Source organism: Aquila chrysaetos, chromosome 8 (assembly GCF_900496995.4).
Source record: "Aquila chrysaetos chrysaetos chromosome 8, bAquChr1.4, whole genome shotgun sequence".
Taxonomy (NCBI): domain Eukaryota; kingdom Metazoa; phylum Chordata; class Aves; order Accipitriformes; family Accipitridae; genus Aquila; species Aquila chrysaetos.
Window position 1 is genome coordinate 38786823 of NC_044011.1, and position 18304 is coordinate 38805126.

An 18304-nucleotide genomic window follows, 5' to 3' on the forward strand; every position below is an offset into this window, starting at 1 on the left:
AATTTCTGCAACGCTCACTTGGCAGAAATCAGGGAGCGCTGCAGAGTGCGAGGAGGGAGAGAGGTATCTTTGGAGAGGCAAGGGTGCAACAAATTAAAAAACCACACAGTCAGAGCTTGCTGTTGTGTTGTTGACTTACTTGCTTCTCCAGGAAGGGGCAGGAAAATCACGTCCCCAGGCCAGAATTCAGGCAGGTAGCAGGTGTCTAGCATTCGGGAAGAGCAGATTTTTCATACCTTCTTCCTGGCTGCTGCGGCAGTTGCTCGAGTCGAAGCATGATCAGTCCAGTTATGTCCAGTATCAGTCCCGTGTGCAGCAGGAGCCGGGGCACCCTGTCGGCGGGACAAACAGCACACAATCATGATGCAAGTTCTGGAGTTCACTTCGGTCGGGTATCCTAGACCTGACCCACAGGGAGAGGATGCCGGGGACAGCCCATCCGAACCCGCTCGACAGGGCAGGCTGGGTGCACCCTGGAGATCAGCTCCTTTAACCCATGTGCTCACGAGAGCGTAAAAGAACTGATGTGTTACAAGTGAGTTGATCCCTCGGCTCAAGGCTAAACGCACGTGCTCGGACAGTAGCGTGCAAACCACCACACTGGGTGGGTGTGCACAGCTGGGCACTAACACCACCTGAGCTGCTGCAGAGGTCAGAGGGAGGGAGATTGGTGGCTGTCAGTCCCACACATGACAGCACAGACTGTCCGTCTGTCTGTCTGTGAGCAGGACCTGCTTTAAGGTGAACAGTCTCTGAAGGCCTGGCTGCACAGGATGGCAGCACTGAGGCAACCTTGGGGCTGCGGTTCAGATACTCTCCTTCAACCAGGCCAGACGAGGCCACGAGCACCCTCTGCTCTTACTAAACGTGAAAAAAAATGACAAACCACTTAAAACTTTGGTAGAGCTGTGGATGGGCAGGGAAACAAAGGTGGACGTCCGACCGGTGCTACCAGATGGGCCGTGTCGAAAGGCGGGAGGTCGGCGCGTCTCAGGGACGCAGGACGCGCCTCCAGAGAGCGTTCGTAATAACTAATGAGAAAAGTCCGACACCGGGCCACGTTTCAGACCGGCCGGGGGGAGAACGCTGCTCACGCCTCCCCCCGAGCGCGAGGCCAGCCGGCCGCCAGGGAAAAGCCAGCGTTTCTCCGGCGAGCCTCAAGCCTGAACCTCCTGCAGCGGGGCTGGGACTGCGGGCCGAGCCCTACGGCCGACCCCGGCGGGCCCGCGGCTCGCCGCGCTGCCGCCTGAGGGCCCTCAGCCCCGGAGGGGCAGCTCCCGTCCCCCGCCCCTCCCGCCCCGCCGGATCGGGGCCGGCGCCCGTCACCGCCGCGCCCGCCTGCCGCGCCTGCGCCCTGCGCGGCCGGGCCGGGCCGGGCCGGGCCGCGCCGCCATGGCGGTGCACTACTGCGGGCTCTGCCGCCGCACCTCCTTCTCCGGCCGCCGGCACCTGTACAGCGCCGCGCACCGGCGGCGGCTGCGGGAGGCGCTGGCCCGGCTGCAGGAGGAGGTGGCGGCGGCACGGGCGGCGGCGGCCGCGACGGCGGCGGAGGACGAGGACGAGGAGGGCGATGGCGGCGGGGCCGTGCGGCCCTACGACCCGGCGGAGCACGATCGGCGCGTCTGGTGCCTGTGCTGCGGGCGCGGCGTGCGGCGGGACGGGCGGCGGGGCGGGCTGGCGCTGCCGCAGGCCGGCCTGCTCCAGCACCTGGCCGGGTAGGCGACCGGGGGGGAGCGGCGGAGCGAGGCGAGGCGAGGCGAGGCGGAGCGCGGCTGACGGATGTCCCGCAGGGCCGAGCACCGCCGGGAGACGACGCGGTTCTGGCGAGAGAACAGGGCGGAGGCGGCGCTGCGGGAGCGGTTCCTGGTGCCGGCCGAGGAGTACGAGCGCTTCGCCCGGGCGCTGGAACGGGCGCTGGCCGCGCACCAGCGGCGGGAGGAGGAGCGCATCCGCCAGGTACCGCGGGCACCGCCCCGGCCCCGGCCCCGGCCCCGGCCCCGCAGCGGCCCCGGCTTCACCCGCTCCCTCCCCGCAGATGGCGGCCGGCATCCGCGAAGCTGAGCGCAGACAGCGGGAGACGGTGCAGGCTGCCCTCCAGGTCGGTGAGCCGTATCCTGCCCTGGCTGCGCCCCGGCGGGGAGCGGGGACGGGGCTGCGCGCTCCCACCGGCACCGGGTGCGCTCGGGGTGCGGGGTGGAGGGGGGCTGGGGGGGGGGCTCTGCTCAATACGAGAAACACTGTCCCTTTTTCCTGAATCGTACTCAGCTTCAAACAGAGCCAGAGCTTTGTGTGGGACCTTCGGTCTGCAGCCCCCCAGCAGGACCCGAAAGGTGAGAACTGGTTTTTTTCTTTTTTTTTTCCCTTAAACTGCTGCTAACCCGCACCCTGCTCAAAACGCCAGACCATGCCACAGCCACAGCCTTGCTCGCCTGCTGCTGCCGGAGCTGGTGCTCTCATGCCCAGGATCTCGCGCTCACTCAGATCCATCGCGAACTTTTATCTAGACTATAGTAAGCACCGCAGCCGCAGAAAGATTACTCCCCCGTCCACACGCTCGTAGGTAAGCACTAATGGCCATAAAGAGCGAGCACGGCGATAACATACAAGCATTTAACGTTATTGTGCCCCGAGAACATTTCTCCTTTTCCGTCTTACTGCAAAGCTCTCCGAACACAACTGCAAACTCTGCTCCAGAAACCTCTGGACACTTGTTGCCTGCCCAGCTTGGACTGTCACTCACCTCTCAGCCTCTCTATTCCAGGGACTTCTCTCACGGTGCAGAGCAGCCTGGCCCGAGTGGGATGCAAATGGGACCTGACTTAAACTGGATGGAATCAGGCCAGGCTTTGACCTTCATCGGCCACCAGGTAGGGGTGACTTGCTGAGGAGCGTGACTTAAATTCAACTGCAAGTTACATACAGCACACGTTACAATGCAAAACAAGGAGTTGCAATCTCCGTCGCGGAAAAAGGCAGCTTTGCAGATTCAGGTGAGCAACTAGCTGAGAGTTTCGGTCATCCAGTGTTAACTTGTGTTTCATTAAGCAAACGTTCTTTTAAGTGCCCTGCAAAAACAAAATGCTCCTTAAAGGAGAGAAGAGCCTCCCTCTGTCTTTTGGTAACAGAACTCGATTCTGAAAGGGAACGTACCCGATACTGTTCTATTTAGAGACTCTTAAAAGCATCAGTTTCTCATTAGCGTTTTATGTTTCTGTTAACAGGAAACAGAAGGGAAAGGAAATGTTCACACAGGTAATCACACCTGCTTCGTGACTCGGTTGGCTGCTGCCTTACTGAAAACTCTTGGCTTGCAAGTGGGACGGGGGTAATGTAAAGCAATTTTGAAGCAGTCAGAGCATAACCAGGAGGTGCTCGCTCTTTTGCTAATATTTGAGATACTACAGGAGGAGAAAACACTTCTGTATTGTGAAAACTCTGCTGGCGCTGCTGCTGTGTGGAGTGCGTGGTTTGGGGTGTGATCTACCATGGCCTTAGCCGAGGCAAGCCAGCTTTCGGTTCTCACAAAGCCCAAAGTTTACTTTTCCTTCACTGCTTACTTCAGTAGGGCGAGCTGCTGGGACGGCGGCAGAGGGGATGCTTTTCCCCCATCTCGAGCTTAGGATAACTTCAGTGGCTAAACACATTTTCCCCGTGACTTCTAGGAGCAAAACCCCCATGGCTAACAGAGGAAGAGGAAGAGGGTGGAAGTAAACAACAAATTGGACCTTCGTACGAGGAATTTCTCAAACAAAGTGAGCAGCTTGTATACATTTCAGTTAACCTTACATTCACTTTACCACAGTAAAGAATCAAAAGCCATTTGACTGAAAAAACTTACGCTGAACAAAATATTTGTTTAGAGGAGAAGCAGAAGCTGAGAAAGCTCCCAGTGGAGCGCGTTGGTGCCAATTTTGACCATACCTCTCAGACGGGCGACAGCTGGCTCCCTTCCTTCGGGCGAGTTTGGAATCACGGCAGGAGGTGGCAGTCCAGGTAAGCTTCAGGGCAGCATGGACTGATGTCGAGCGGAGGGTTTGCAGCTTCCTTCCATGCAAGCTCCTCATGGAGCGGGCTTTGTGGCAGCAGCAAGCGTAAGGAGATGTCTTGCCACATGAAAGAGTTAGACCATGCAGTGCTCAATCTGGGCAGAGCGTTGTGCTCGTCCCAGAGCAGCAGACACATGACTTGTGAGGTGAAGCATGGCGGTGGCTGTAGAGGCCATGTGTGCAAAGGTGTCCGCCTCCTTGAGCTCGGCTCACCTTTTAGACCCATGTGCTGTCCCACTGGCGCCTTTTAATGTGCTAGAAATCTGCGTCGGCTAGCTGAAGAGACTGCTCCAGCTCACCAAGATAACAACAACAAAAAAAAGACTGAGCTGCTGTTCTAAAACACTATGCACAGCACTATCTTACGTGTTAGATGAGGCAGCGTTCATTACCTCTTTCTAAAGACTGTTGCATTCTGACTTTTATGCTCTCTTTCAGGCATCAGTTTAGAACTGAATCGGGGGAAAAGAAGAGGAAAAGATGATCAGAAGAGGAGCACCGAGGAAACCAAACTCCAACCATTGCAGAAAGGTGGACTGTAGGTAGCTGCAGCTTTGTCAGTGCTGCTGCTGCTGCTGCCAAGTTTACCGCTCTTATTTAATACATATGTCTAGATGTGTTTGGTTCCCTGGGAGGCAGGGTGACCACAGCATAGTACCAAGTTGAGCACCGTTACTGAAAGCTGCTCTGCCAGGGGCTGTTGCAGCAGGTCCGGGCCCCCTGTGATGGACACGCAGTGTAAATCCAGGCATCGATTTCTGAAGTCTTAAGCTACACAAAGGCAGATCTTGCCGTATCTTCATAATCAGAAGGCCTAGCTTACACAGCATGTGCTGCCAGTGACCTACGCTGACATGTAGCATGAGATCCCATTGAAGAAATACATTTTTGAGAAATGTTTTTTTTTTTTTTTTTGTTTTAAATATTACACCAACTGAAACTTGTTTCAGGTGCAGGGCCTGCTCTGGGGGCAACATATGCCACATGCTTGATGTTTTCATTCTATTTTATATTACTTTCAGTCCTTCTGCCTCATCTAAAGGATGACTAATTAGTCCTCAGTAGAAGAAAGGAGGCCTTAAAGACCTTTGCTGTGAGCAGTTCTTACTTTTAATTTAAATAAAATACTTACAGCCTTATTTACAGCTGTGTATCTACGCTCCTCCACCCAACACTGGCCTGACAGATGCTGTTGCCTTGTACACAGAGGTCCGTGGGCACAGCTTGGTTAGAGGGAGTTTAAATAAATAATGAAAAGACCCCACTAGCACCTTCCCTAGCTACGATGCAAGAAATGGGCTTTGATTTTCCTCGTCCTAGAACTGAATGTAGTTTAACATCATTGGCTGCTGCAGGCGACGCAAAAGTTCCTTCCCTTTTCACAATACAAAGGCACGTTCACGATACCTCTGTAACACTGTATAAATACAAAAATGGGCTGGTCGAGAAAGTCGTGATGTGTGCCAGAATCCGCTAGCAATAATGCAACATACACATTCTTGAAAAAGAAGGAAAAATTATTTCAATAATTTTATTGTGTGCATCTACACAAGACGCATTGTTGACAAGGTCATTGGCGAACCTGCAAAGCAAGAAGTCCCGAATCAGACAACCAGGTCAAAGCATGCTAGCAGAAAGCAAACAGTCTGAAAGCTGTGTTCCAACAAGAACACTTGGTCATGGTGCCCTGCGACAGCAGGGAGGACATGTGCCCAGGTACTCTGCAGCCCTCAGAGACCAGAGAGCACACACAGCTTTCCTCCTCCGAGGGGCAACAGGGGCAAAATTGCAAATCACTCTAAATCTGGAGAGCTGGTGTTTCCAGTAACGCCACCCAGAAAGTCGCTTGGAGTGCAAGCAACATCCTCTGAAGCCCATCCAAAGCAACATGGGAGTTGTCCCTTACACAGCGTGTAGCCATTTTTTAGCTCCTGACAAAGCACAACCCCGCTCCTTCACAGAGCCCACTGCCTCACCTCCCTATGCATCCTCCCCTGCGGCAGGTGCATCTCCACCTTTTGTGTTTCTAGTGTAGATCACTTGGGCTCGGTGCTTGGACACCAGCTTGATCAAACCTATGAAAAGAAATTATGTGAGTACTGGAGGATGCCAGGGATGTTGTGCGCCGTTCTAGAGCGGCAGACCAGACAACGTGCGATCGGAAACACCAGGGTACCCAATACTACACATGCTTATACAAAGCTTTTGTTGAGGTGTGGCAGCAGTTAAGTCACAGACTGTACTTCTAGCAGCATCTTCTTCTTGTAGCAATGCCACTGAATGCAGCAGAGCCTCTACTCCTTGCTTTGGAGCGCTTCTGAAATGCAGGCTAAGGCAGTGGCTCATCAAAACCATGCCAATTTGCGTACTTCACACACCGCAAGAAGTTGTCTAGCCGAGCAAGGAGAATAAAACATCCAATTCAAGCAGCTTTCTGTTCTTCCCCAGTTTTGAGCACTTACCTTTGCTGAGCAGCTCCTGGAGGGCAGCCCTAGCCAGAGAACCTCGAATCTTCAGTCTCTCTGAGACAACTGCAGGTGTGATGAGCTTGTAGTTGGGCACTTCTTTGCAGAGTTTGTCGTAGGTAGCCTTGTCAAACAGGACAAGGTTGTTCAACTTGTCCCTCACTTTCCCTTTGGACCACTTCTACTTGAAAAGAGAAAAAAAACCCAACCCACTAAGCCATATTCTAAGCAATGACAAAAGATCGAGCTTTAGGATGCCCCAAGTACTACACCATTCAATGTCTCCCTATCACATCCCTGATTAAAGGACTAATGAGGCGCCCCAAACTGCCTTTGTAAATGTACCTGTTGCAGATAATACCTACAGTATCTCCAAATAAAGGGAGCAAAGCCTTTGGTTACTCAGATTTAACACCGTCACGCGCAACTTGCTGCCAGATGAAGAAACAGCCCCTCTAACAACACTACTGCACCCACCCGACCCCGATCCCCGCTCTTTAGGTCCGGCCACGCCGCACGCCTGGGGAGCCCAACAGTGTCCTCCGAGCCACCGGGCTCCCGCACCCCTTTGCTCTGCTCAGCGTGTGAGCCCGGCCGCCATCGCCCCCGCCCCAGCTTCGGGTTTTCACGGCAGGCTCCGGGGCAGGGGTGGGGGCCGCGGCTCGGGGCCTGCCAACAGCGAGGCCGCCTCAGCAGGCACGTTGGCGCAGGCTCCGCCGGCTCCTACCTTCTTCTTGGCTTTGCCACCGGACTTGTTGACCGGGTCCTTGTCCTTTTTGGCGGACTTGCCCGCGTCCTTCTTCTTCTTGTCGTCTTTGGGCGGCTGCGGGTGGGTGGGGGGGGAAGGATGAGACGGTCAGCGCAGCGGCGGGGAGCAGGGAGGGATCCTCCCCCCCCCCGGGCACTCCGCAAGGTCCTCCCGCCCTCAGGGAGCCGCTCCCGCCACCCGGCGGGTCCGCCCGCCCGCCCCCCCGAGCCCCGCCGTCCAGCCCGGCCGGCGGTGGCGCGCTCACCATGCTGCGGCGGCGGCTGCTCCCCCAAGATGTCGGCCGAGAAAGGAAGCGGCGAGCGCGAGGCGTGGGGAAGCCCCGTGCTCTCGGGAGGCTTCCGGGGCACGCCGTGACGCCACTTCCGGGTCAGGGCGGCCGGCGCCATGGCGATCTTCAGCGTCTACGTGGTGAACAAGGCGGGCGGCCTCATCTACCAGCTGGACCACTACGCGCCCCGCGCCGACACCGAGAAGACGTTCAGCTTCCCGCTTGACCTCGTCCTGCGCCCACACGACGAGCGCGTCGTCGTCGCCTTCGGGCAGCGCGACGGCATCCGCGGTGAGGCGGCGGGCGGGGTGCGGCGGGCCAGGCCGGGCCGGGCCGGGCCGGCCGACGACCGACCGACCGACCGACTGACGCCGCGCTGTCCCCGCAGTGGGCCACGCCGTGCTGGCCATCAACGGCGCCGAGGTCAACGGGCGCTTCACGGCGGACGGGAAGGACGTGCTCGAGTTCCTGGGCAACCCCGCTAACTACCCGGTGTCCATCCGCTTCGGCCGCCACCGCCTCTCCTCCAACGAGAAGCTGATGCTGGCCTCCATGTTCCACTCGTGAGCCGGGGCGGGACGCGACGGGAAGCGGGTGGCGGGGCGGCAGAGGAGGTGGGGGGCGCTGAGGGCCCTCTCCCCGCAGGCTGTTCGCCATCGGGTCGCAGCTGTCCCCCGAGGTCGGGAGCTCCGGGATCGAGATGTTGGAGACTGACACCTTCAAGCTGCACTGCTTCCAGACGCTGACAGGTACCGTCCAGCCCTGGGCACCCGGCACCGCTCTGCTTCGCTGGGGCTGTCCCAGAGCTTGGCCTTCCTCACGCTCCTGTCACCATGGCTCCAGGGATCAAATTTGTGGTTCTTGCTGACCCAAGGCAGGCGGGAATCGACTCCCTTCTCCGCAAGATCTACGAGATTTACTCTGACTACGCTCTGAAGAATCCTTTCTACTCCTTGGAGATGCCCATCAGGTAGGAAAAGCCTACTTTTAATAACATGGCTGCAGCCCCTCCCCACTTTCTGCCCATGCAGTAACAAATGCTGACTGCCCTTAAGGTAAGTGGCAAAGCAGAGCCAGAGGTTGAGTGAAGACACAGCACACTGCTGCAGGGACAGGACGCTGACCTGTGTTTTTTCCAGCGCTGTTCTGCTGGGGAAGTGGGAGGTGCTATTCCTTCGTACGATCACCGCTGTCCTAACGTAATCCTGTGTGCTGGTTTTGGCTGGGATAGAGTTAATCATGATACCCTGGAGCCAATACAAGAAGCTTTAATCTTAATTAACAGCCAGGCCAAAGTTTGACAGCGGTCAGCCTGCCATCTCGTGACTTACAGAATCTCTCCTTGGAGGATGCAGAGCCAAAGGATGTGGAGATCCCACCTTCCTTAGCCAGTTCCGCAGGTAAAGTAATCCCCCTCTGCTTTTCTGACTGTTTCAGATGCGAGTTGTTTGATCAGAACTTGAAACTTGCTCTGGAGGTGGCGGAGAAAGCTGGACCCTTCGGACCTGGATCGTAGAGAAAGCCTTGCCGGTTGCACGGACTCCTTTCTCCGAAGAGCAGGACCTCTCTCTTCCCTGGCTGGCCTCTCCCAGAGTTCTCTTCCCCCACAGCAGAGACTGTGTATCCCCAAAACACGCTTCATTATCTCCCAAAATACTATTTTATCGCCTTTGTTGTGAAATTTACCCTAAACAGACTCGTTACTACTGTTTACACTGGGCCACAGAGGTTTATTCTGCTGTTGTGGCTCCACTGCCCTCGAGTGAAGAAAGATACGGTGCGGGTCCGTGGCCTGGCCGCAGTCGATTGTTTTCTTTCGTTTCATAACTGTACATATGTATTTTTCCTGTATAGCTCTAACTTATGGTTTTGCAGAGGATTTCTGTGTAGAAGTAATAAACGTTCCTTCAAGAGGTGGATGGCCCTTTGTTTGCTGTTGGCAGGGTCAATTTGTGGCAGTGGCGACTCAAGAGAATAAGTGGGTTTGGGTGGTTCTGCTTGTGCCGCTCTCTGTAAGACAACCAGAGCCCTTTGGACACTGCTCCATTTTTATTTCACAGATAGAAGAAGATCATATCATTAAGTACAAAATGTAATTCACTTGCATTGTTTCAATTAAGGCTGGCTACCTACTCTTGCAACCAAGCTGTTCAGCAAAGTACCTGCATGCAGGTTCTTCACGAGTTGAACTTGCCTCTTCCAGGACCCTAAAGCATTAAATTCTTCCAGGCAAAACCAAGAATATTCAACAAAATCCCCGTTAAAAACCTGAGTCTACTTATTGCAGAGTGCTGGGCCTGACTGCTCAAGGCTGCTGGCTGTAAGCGGCGGCTCTGCTAAGGCCGACTCACAGAGGTAGCCCGACCCCCTACCCACAGCCGTGTGAGATGCAGCTCTTGACCAAAAACATCCTAGACTGTACCGAAAAAATATGAGCCAATGCTAGAAACGGGTTTTCGTGAAACCCAGCTGCAGAAGCTGTGGGCCAGTGGTAGCTGTTGTCGCAATACCTGCTGCTGGGTCAGTTTTCCTGGCTGATTTGCAGAGCGCTCGCTACAAGCTACCTTGGCAGCAGCTGCCGCCCTTGCAAATCATTAACACTGTACACAGAAATCGTGCTGGGCAGGATCAGTTCAACAGAAGGAGCTTCTCTAAATGCTCTCCCCTGAAGCACCAAGAATTTCTTGGAAACGTGCCTGTTTCTAAGTGCTACGGAGAGCCCTGCCACAGCACCGCATCGGCGTTCCATTTGTCCAGAGCAAAACACCTCCCTCGCTTCTTGCAGCTCATCCCAGGTAAAGCTAAAGCCACGCTGCTCTCAAATCAGCCGTGAGGCTGAACTGGAATAATCATCTTTCACTGCCCTGTCACCATTCCAGGCGGTGAGCACGCAGGGAGTTCACGCCTAAGTAAACTGAGACGGCTGCGCTTACAGCAGCTGGATGGGATGAACAAATGCAGTGAAGGCTCGCTTCAGCAGCCCCGGACAACGAGGCTGAATTGACGGTTAATGGCTGAGACAAACAGTAAGGACAAAACTAAATGTGACAGCACCTGAAGCCAGTTGTTTTAGAGCATGTTTAGTGGAGAAGCTCGGGCTGCAAAGCCTGCCTGCCTCACCAACAGTGCTGTGAGAAGGAGGTACAGTAAAATCATTGCAAATGTAAACTAGCTGAATTATCACATCTCAAGGGAAAAAGTGATCGGTAGCAGGAACCTTGTGCCCTCAGGCACGTGACAGTGGATGAGAAATCGAGACATTTTTATCTAGGTTGCAACAATAGGTAAACTCACTCCTAGGCCAGTTTAACAAAAAATGAGCATCATTCACGTCGGCGCGGGAGCATCCTTTTCACCCAGCAGCTTATCCTCAGTCAGCCTTCCTGGGAATCCGGCCCATCTTGGTGCGGATGTTCCGCAGGAAGAAGAAAGCCACCGTGCTACCAGTACAGGTGATTTCGGCTACCCAGAAGGCTGTGGCCCAGCTGTAGTGCTTGGCAATGGTACTGAAGGGTAGTCCAGCCAGAAAACCCCCAACTGTAAGCAAAACCAAACAGAAAACTAGCAACGCTTGTGCATCTCCATTTTATCTGCCAGTACTTGCTTTTGCACATGTAAAAATTCCTCAGGCCTGGTTTGAACTTAAAGCACAAGGCAAAAACCTGTCGGGTGCAGCAGGAAGCATCTCTGAGGCTTCCAGGTCTGTTATCTCTGCTTCTCGGGTGGCTTCCTGTGATCAGTAACTTGGCAGTAACAGGGGCTAGACCACGCTTCAGCAAGAACACACATGGGTTTTGTTTGTTTTTCAGGGAAATGGGTGTTACTCACCGTTGGCCATGAGGGCCACTATGGCGTGGGAGGTGCCGCACAGGTTGGCAGGTGCGCTTTCGTTGGCTATAACCCCAAACAGGGCGATTGGCCCATATGACGAGAATCCAAACACAGCTCCCAGAGTCAGAATCCACAGCTGTCAAAATGAGTTAAGATCAGAAACAGGATCTGTGCATCTTACCACTGTCAATCAGCAGCTGCTGACAAATCTCAGATCCCATGCACGGTATGAGGGGGTTTTGACATTTTCGGGCTGACACCAGCTCCCTGGCTGCAGACAGAAGAGCTCGAGCCTGCAACAGACCCCGCATACGCGCAGCCCAGGTGCATCTCCGCCACACCATCTTGTTGGCCAGCACGAGCTCTCCTCTCTCCCACAGTTTTGCCCCCTACACCACGTACCCATGACATGCACCGTTTTGTGAGAAAGAACCAGACCATCGAAGAGAGATGGGCGATGAACCCCTGTGAAATCACAGGAGAGCGCTGTGAACCGAGTCACTTTTAAAAACGATCCTGGAGACACCAACTAAAAGCTTTTCTCCTTTTAGATGCAAGCGATCGATCAGAGCATCTTTATTTGCAAGAAGCCACTATCTGATAACCTCTATGTGACTAAACAAACACAGAAACAAAACCAAAAAAACCCAACAGTTTGAACTTCAGTGTTAGCTTACGCTCTACGAAAAACTACCTGGCTCAGCGTTTATCAGTCAGTTGTGAAAGGACAATGAAGGATAAGTAACTGGACCACCTCAAGATTACAGCATGCTTTTTGAACAATAAACACCATTTCAAGCTGCCCAGAAGGAAGTAAGTGCCATCTTATTTTCCAGATGGGAAACAGAAACAAAGAGTTAGGAAAACACTTGCCAAAAACTAAGCAGGAAGGCATCTGCAGGAGCAGAATCATTCCTCCTGACCTCACTCACAAAACCCCTTAACTGGCTACATTTTACCTGATGAACAAACGTCCTCAGAACCTTCTACAGGAGAACTTAAAAGTTTTATGTTCAGACTTTTTAAAGTCAGTTAGTGTAATCAAATGATTACAAGAAAATCGTTTCTTTTACAAAACTTACAGTAATCTCTTCTCAATGCCCTGGTTCTAAGCTCTGTAGTGCTAACCAACCTCCCAGGACAGGAAAAAGGCAGATCAGCGAAAGCAGAAACGGGCAGAGGGAGAAAAAATGCAAGGCAGAAACCTCGTGCTCTTTTAGGCCTGTAAGATCAGCTAGAGGTTGCAAGGCTACAGTCCAGAAGTGATTCTCCTGAAGAAGAAAAAAAGGAAAGGAGAAAAGAGGTTTCATTTATTTAGCAATCATGAGGGCAGATGCAAGTCACATCTACACTATAGCTGGTAATGCAGGCAGCAGAAGCAGTCCAAACCAGACTAAGTTAGCCTGCTTCTCTGTAGCACAAACAAAGAAAATGCAAACTTACAGTTCTTGGAAAGGCTGAAGAGAACAGTCACACTCCCTATCATCAAACTCCTCACCGTTAAAGGGCCATCCCTACAACCAATGGCCAGCTCCTCGCGCATGGATTACCTTGGGAGAATCGCCTGTGACTGTGACCCGGAAGAGAAACATGGACACGCACATCCCGGCCATCATGGAAAGCAGCAGCGCGTGCCGAGGATTCCCGTAGCTTGACAGACCCACCTGTAACACAGGAAGGGAAACTGAGGGTCAGAAACTGGAAGGACTCCTTCCCTTTTATACTCGTAGTGACTAATGCTGTCCACACAGCCCCATCAGAAACAGGGATGGCGCATCAAAAGCACACCTTTTAGCAAGATGTCTTGGTCTGGCGTAAGGACTGCCCGCAGTCAAACTGTGCTAAACAAGCAGCTCTTAGCGATGAACGATACTTCTCTGTTATCAGCTGCGCCCTATTTCCACCCTGAATTTGGCTTCAGATCCCACCACTGGATTTTAAAGTAGCATTTTGTTCAGCCAGAAGACAACTGTCAATAACCAGCTCTCTTTCAACACAGAAATCCAGAGAGCACAGTAAAGCCGACGAATCAAACAGATCAAACATCTTCAGCCCGACAGGCGTATCGCAATCGCTAACATTGGCGTACGTATTTCCCAACACCTTCTAAGGTGTTCAGCGGTCATTCCCATGCACATGGCAGATCTGGGTACAGGCCCATTTCTCTCAGTTGTACCGCACAGTGGCAACACCACCTGACTGAGCACCCTAGTTAAGCTGCTGAGATGGGTCATGTCCCTCCCAACCTACCTCTGCAGGAAGGGAAAGAGATGGGTTAAGATCAAGAATGGTCTGATTTTCAAAAGTCCCATTTCAAAGCAGGGCAGTTTAGACACAGAACTGCATCCACAAGAAGAGCTTGGAAAGACAGAAGAAAGAAACATGGTACTGAGAATGGCTGTTTTCTTGTGTGAGGCAGCAGCTCCCTACCTCTGCGTTCCGGGTATCCCGAATCTCCAGAGCAACACAGACAAGGGGAGCATTCTGCTCCGCTACTGGTGCAGGTATAAGAGGGAGGGGGGGAGAAATCATCTTCAAGCACTCACAAAGGAAGCCAAAACAAACTGTAAAAGTTCTGAAGCAGCTCAAATTGACGCAGCGTCAACTGCCCAGCACGTCTGAGGGCACAGATTACTTACTTTCGCTACTGCTCTGTCAGAAAGGTATCCAGCAGCAATGCTTCCCACCAGACCCCCAATCTCCAAGGCACTCATGTAGGAACTACCTAGAATGGAGGTGAAGCAAAGCGCAGGCCATCAGGTTCAGTCACGACAGCAAAGCTGATGCGTGCTTTAGACCAAGCTCAGCTGTTGTCAGCTCACAGTAAGCTCAGAGCAGCTCTGCTGGACAAGACCCTCCAGCTCATCCTTGTACAGGAATGCCTGTCTGCCAGTCCCGGGAGGACCCTGGCACGGAGGCACTTGGTGCACGCAGTAACTTCATTACTGAGTTATTTCAGTGCCTACATGCATCTAGGTAGACAGTTAGGAGGCAGGCAAACAAGTCCCTCAGATGGAGGTGCCTGTGTCCTTTTGCTGTACCCAGTCGAGCTCTGGGCAATACCTCCCAGACTGCAGCCGCAAAGCTTAATAATGCAGCTTTGCATCTTACCCACGAGCATGGATTGTCCCCTCTCCTGGATCAGGAAGAGCTGTCCCCAGTCAGTACAGCACGTTTTCACGCCAAAAACGACCAGATAGCCTGTTGAGAGCACCCAGAGGTACGGGGAGAGCAATAGCTCTGTCAAAGTGCTGTTGTCACTGGAGGAACCTGTAAGGAAGATCAGGAGGCGCGTTACTACTGCTTGAGCACAGCTACTGAGCCACACCGACTCAGCAGCACTACAGACAGATCTGCAAGCAGGATTCACGCACAAGGACATCCTTACAGAGGGAGATATTCATGGCTATGGGTAGTGAATGGCTTTACCTCCCCCTTGTTCTGGGTTTGCTGTGATTTCAGAATCTTTTCTGTCAATTGATTCCACGTTCATTAAAGATTTTAAAAGGATAATCAAAAACACTACGTCCAGTAATTTTCTGTATTGCTGTCGCCAATAAACCCTTCACAAAGGTTGTTAGAAAAATTATCTGCTTCTCCAGACGCTGTGCTAACGTTTCTAAGCTGTTCCTGTGAAAGCCACTACACAGACCCAAGTAAAGATGCTGACTTTCAGGTGCTACCTTGATTTTTGCATCAGTCTTCCAGGAACACCTACTAACCTACCCTCTCCCCAGGAATGCTCTGGGGAAGCAATATTGTTTTCTTACACGAAGAGGTCAAGTCTAGCAGCACTGGCATCGCAGGACAGTGTGGAAGATAGGCTGAGTTTCCACTGGCCTTTAAAATCCTGCAGCAAACCTGTGTTGCAATTCCCCTCTACCTGTTCTGCTTTCAGAGAAGCACCATACTCAGTGGTCTGAACAAACATTTACTAACTAGATGTCCTAGGTTAGGACAGAAAACACTGAGCAGAGTCCACCGCCAGCCAGGGGTCAAGAGGACCCACAGCGGGGTGAGGGGAGAACTGCCTGTCCTCTGCCAACATGGAGGACAGGGAGGTCAGGCTTAAGGAAGCATTCTCTGCTGTTGCGTTTCTTCTCTCTCCAGCACCCCCACAGAAACTCAGCTCACAATCTGAGCAAACGAAGTCCCAAGAAAACCGGGGCACTGTTGGTAGGAAGATGTTACACAGACAAGGAGATGAAAGAGCTAGCCACGAGCGTCTCGACGACACACAGGCGGCTGCTGGCAGGCCAAGGAGCAGGACTAATTGGTGGTCAGGCTCTTCCTCTGCTCTGCTGCATTTTGCTCTGACAGTCTCAGAAGCCCGTACACTGGCCCCTTCCCACAAAATTTACCCAGGGCTTGGTTTATATGATTTGTAACTTCAATGCAGCAGCTTGACAGTTACCAGAATAAAGCTGCTAGAAACAGCCACTAACATGTGCCCGCCAAGCAGTGATTTTGGAACTGGGAAGGATGGAGGTCTCAGTACACCAAGAGCGACACATCTGTACCAGAATACAGACAGAAGGCACCACACCTTCTCCCGCAGCCACCCGCTTACAGTGAAGGCTCACGCTCACCTTTCTTCCCTTTCTTGGCTCCTTGTTCAATATTAGGTAGCCCGACATCCGACGGCTCATTTTTAATCAGAAGAAGGCAAACAAAAGAGACAACCACACAGATGAAGCCAGAGATGGACAAAGTCGTGCGCCAGTCGTAGTTCAGAGACATGAGAGCAGCGACAATGGGGCCTAAGCCTCCGGCCAAGTTCATGCTTGTAGACAGGATTGCCCACCAAGTCCCAAACTGGGAAGGCTCAAACCACTGTGCAACAACAAGAAAAACGGCATGAGGTCTGAGAAAGAGAGTGATGCTGCACCCGAAAATCCTTAATCAAGGCCCACACTGTGGGTTCAGGGCAATTCAGACCCAGATCTACAAAAACAGGTAAAGGGAGTGCCCACTCTTCGCTACCTCAGTCGTGCAGGGAACGCCAAACGTTACGCAAATGTCAGCCACAGGAGCCCGACAGGTGCTCACACAGCGAGCCAGCTCAGAGTTATTTCCATTTACGGACCATGAAACTGAGACGTGGGCTGGGAGAGGCAAATTTAAGAGCACACGGTTCTGCGTATTCACTTGCTAGGAAGAGTGTCCTCCTGGAGAGGCCTGCTGGCACAGGACCGTGCACGGATATGCAGAGAGTCACAGGGTATCTTTAGGACTCACTGTTGCATTAAGTGTCAGGCACGATCAGCTCTGCATCGCAACCTCCCCTCAGAGCCAGAACCACTTGGGTGGTTGTCGTTGGCAGGACAATGTCCAAGAGCTACGTTCACTAACATCTTCAGAAACGCTGCGTCTATTGTTTCTGTTATTTGGGCCCTTCCTTTCCGTGCAAGCAACCACCCTGGATGGTCCTTTTCTAGCCAGCTAGATGAGGCTAGATGCCTCATGGAAGGGCAATGCAGCTATTTATCTTCCTCCCCATCCCGCAAGTACATGCATTCCTAGATTTTACGTCTTTCAAGAGAGGCTAGCACACAGCTGACCTCCCTTCCTTCTGTCCTCAGGCAGAAATCAACCTGTTCCATTTAGATTGTCACGAAACCCAAGCACACGCAGCTGAGAGGCTTGACTCCCGCTGCTCCTCCGTATGTTACCTGGTTTTCTACCTGAGCAGCCTGCAATTTGCAATTCCTGAGTTCCCTGGGCGTGCAGGTGGAATTCTGCTCATCGCCCCTTGCCCAGCAGTGAACCACCGTGACGGCAAAGAGACAAGCAGACCTCTGCCTTCACGCTTAAAATACCGGAATCCAACAAATTATGACTCTTCCAGTGGAGAAGGTCAGCTAGAGGAGATGCTACGTCCCAAGCCGAGCTAGAATCGAGGCACCTAAACGCAAGGGCTAACAGACTTTTGGAATCTTTCCTAGAACAAGCAGAACCTTGCACACGGAAGCTCGCTCCGCAGGCAGAAGAGAGCGCAGGTAGCGGTTTTGACCTCCTTGGCTTGAAGGAGGCAGGAATGGGTGCGAGCTCCTCTGGACTGGGAGCAAGCGCTCCCGCAAGGCGGCCCGCCCAGACCCGCTGCCGGGACAGCCGAAAAGAGCCGCACGAAGCGTCCCCCTCGCCTCTTCCAGCAAACACTTACTTTGCGCAGGATCTTCCCGCAGGGCGGCCAGCCCAGCCCCTGGGCCAAGCCGTTGAGGAACCAGAGCCCGGCAAAGGCGGTGACGGTGGAGCTCCAGGAGAAGACCACGTTGACCAAGCCCACCATCAGGAGGCCGGAGGAGAAGAGCCAGCGGGCGCTCAGCTGGTCGGAGAGGACGCCGCTGACGAACTTGCTGATGGCGTACGCGGCGGACTGGCTGCTGGTGACGAGACCTGCGGCGGGGCAGAGCCCGAGAGGCGCCTCAGCCGGGTGGCACGGCCACCTGCCCGCCCGTTAACGCCGGCACCGAGCGGGCAGGGCGGCTGGGGGGAGCGGGGGGGGGCCGCCGGCACCGGCACTCACCCAGCTCGTCCTTCCCCAGCGGCACCTCGGCCATGACGGCGGGCATGACGAAGGAGAAGGTTTTGCGGTTGAAGTAGTACAGCGTGTACCCGACGAACATGGCCGCGAAGATGACGGCCCGGTAGCGGCCGTACCCGCCGCCCGCCATCCCGCCGCGCTCCTCGGGGGCCAGGCGGGGACGGGACGGAACGGGACGGGGCAGGCGAGGCGAGGCGAGGCGGCCGACGGCCCGGCCCCGCGAGCCCGGCGGGCGGCGACGCCGGAGGAGGGAGCGGGCGGAGGGAGCGGCGAGCAGAGCGCCGCCGCCTCCTGCCGCAGCCCCGCCCCGCTCCGCGCGCCCTCCCCCCGCACCGCCCGCCGCCGCCGCTCCGTTCCGCCGCCGAGCACGTCGCCCGGCCG

The 18304-nt window shown here is 54.1% G+C and overlaps 4 protein-coding genes across 5 annotated transcripts; 2 read left to right on the top strand and 2 right to left on the bottom strand.

The window, feature by feature from the left end:
- The first annotated feature begins 1351 nt into the window (after positions 1 to 1351).
- On the top strand, positions 1352 to 5185 carry CENATAC (centrosomal AT-AC splicing factor). Its single transcript, XM_030023730.2, has 9 exons — positions 1352 to 1715; positions 1791 to 1956; positions 2036 to 2098; positions 2266 to 2330; positions 2762 to 2867; positions 3222 to 3252; positions 3663 to 3752; positions 3861 to 3993; positions 4485 to 5185. Exons 1-9 carry the CDS (start codon positions 1393 to 1395, stop codon positions 4528 to 4530), a joined length of 1023 nt encoding a protein of 340 aa, XP_029879590.1. The 5' UTR covers positions 1352 to 1392; the 3' UTR covers positions 4531 to 5185.
- Positions 5186 to 5563: 378 nt separating this feature from the next.
- On the bottom strand, positions 5564 to 7635 carry RPS25 (ribosomal protein S25). The gene is made up of 5 exons (XM_030023732.2): positions 7525 to 7635; positions 7239 to 7334; positions 6509 to 6692; positions 6023 to 6121; positions 5564 to 5628 (listed from the first exon to the last, which is right to left on the bottom strand). The coding sequence occupies exons 1-4, from the start codon at positions 7525 to 7527 to the stop codon at positions 6027 to 6029; spliced, it is 378 nt and encodes a 125-aa protein (XP_029879592.1). The 5' UTR covers positions 7528 to 7635; the 3' UTR covers positions 5564 to 5628; positions 6023 to 6026.
- TRAPPC4 (trafficking protein particle complex subunit 4) lies at positions 7635 to 9461 on the top strand. The gene is made up of 5 exons (XM_030023731.1): positions 7635 to 7839; positions 7937 to 8111; positions 8194 to 8297; positions 8392 to 8518; positions 8986 to 9461. Exons 1-5 carry the CDS (start codon positions 7665 to 7667, stop codon positions 9062 to 9064), a joined length of 660 nt encoding a protein of 219 aa, XP_029879591.1. The 5' UTR covers positions 7635 to 7664; the 3' UTR covers positions 9065 to 9461.
- A 121-nt stretch (positions 9462 to 9582) lies between these two features.
- SLC37A4 (solute carrier family 37 member 4) lies at positions 9583 to 18185 on the bottom strand. 2 transcript variants are annotated; one of them, XM_030023728.2, is made up of 9 exons: positions 17906 to 18185; positions 17543 to 17775; positions 15969 to 16212; positions 14491 to 14649; positions 14019 to 14104; positions 12930 to 13043; positions 12585 to 12650; positions 11377 to 11515; positions 9583 to 11085 (listed from the first exon to the last, which is right to left on the bottom strand). In XM_030023728.2, exons 1-9 carry the CDS (start codon positions 18051 to 18053, stop codon positions 10919 to 10921), a joined length of 1356 nt encoding a protein of 451 aa, XP_029879588.1. In that variant the 5' UTR covers positions 18054 to 18185; the 3' UTR covers positions 9583 to 10918. The 2 variants fall into 2 exon arrangements, with proteins under 2 accessions (XP_029879588.1, XP_029879589.1); XM_030023729.2 differs by lacking the exon at positions 12585 to 12650 and having other exon boundaries at positions 17906 to 18184.
- Between the last annotated feature and the right edge of the window lie 119 nt (positions 18186 to 18304).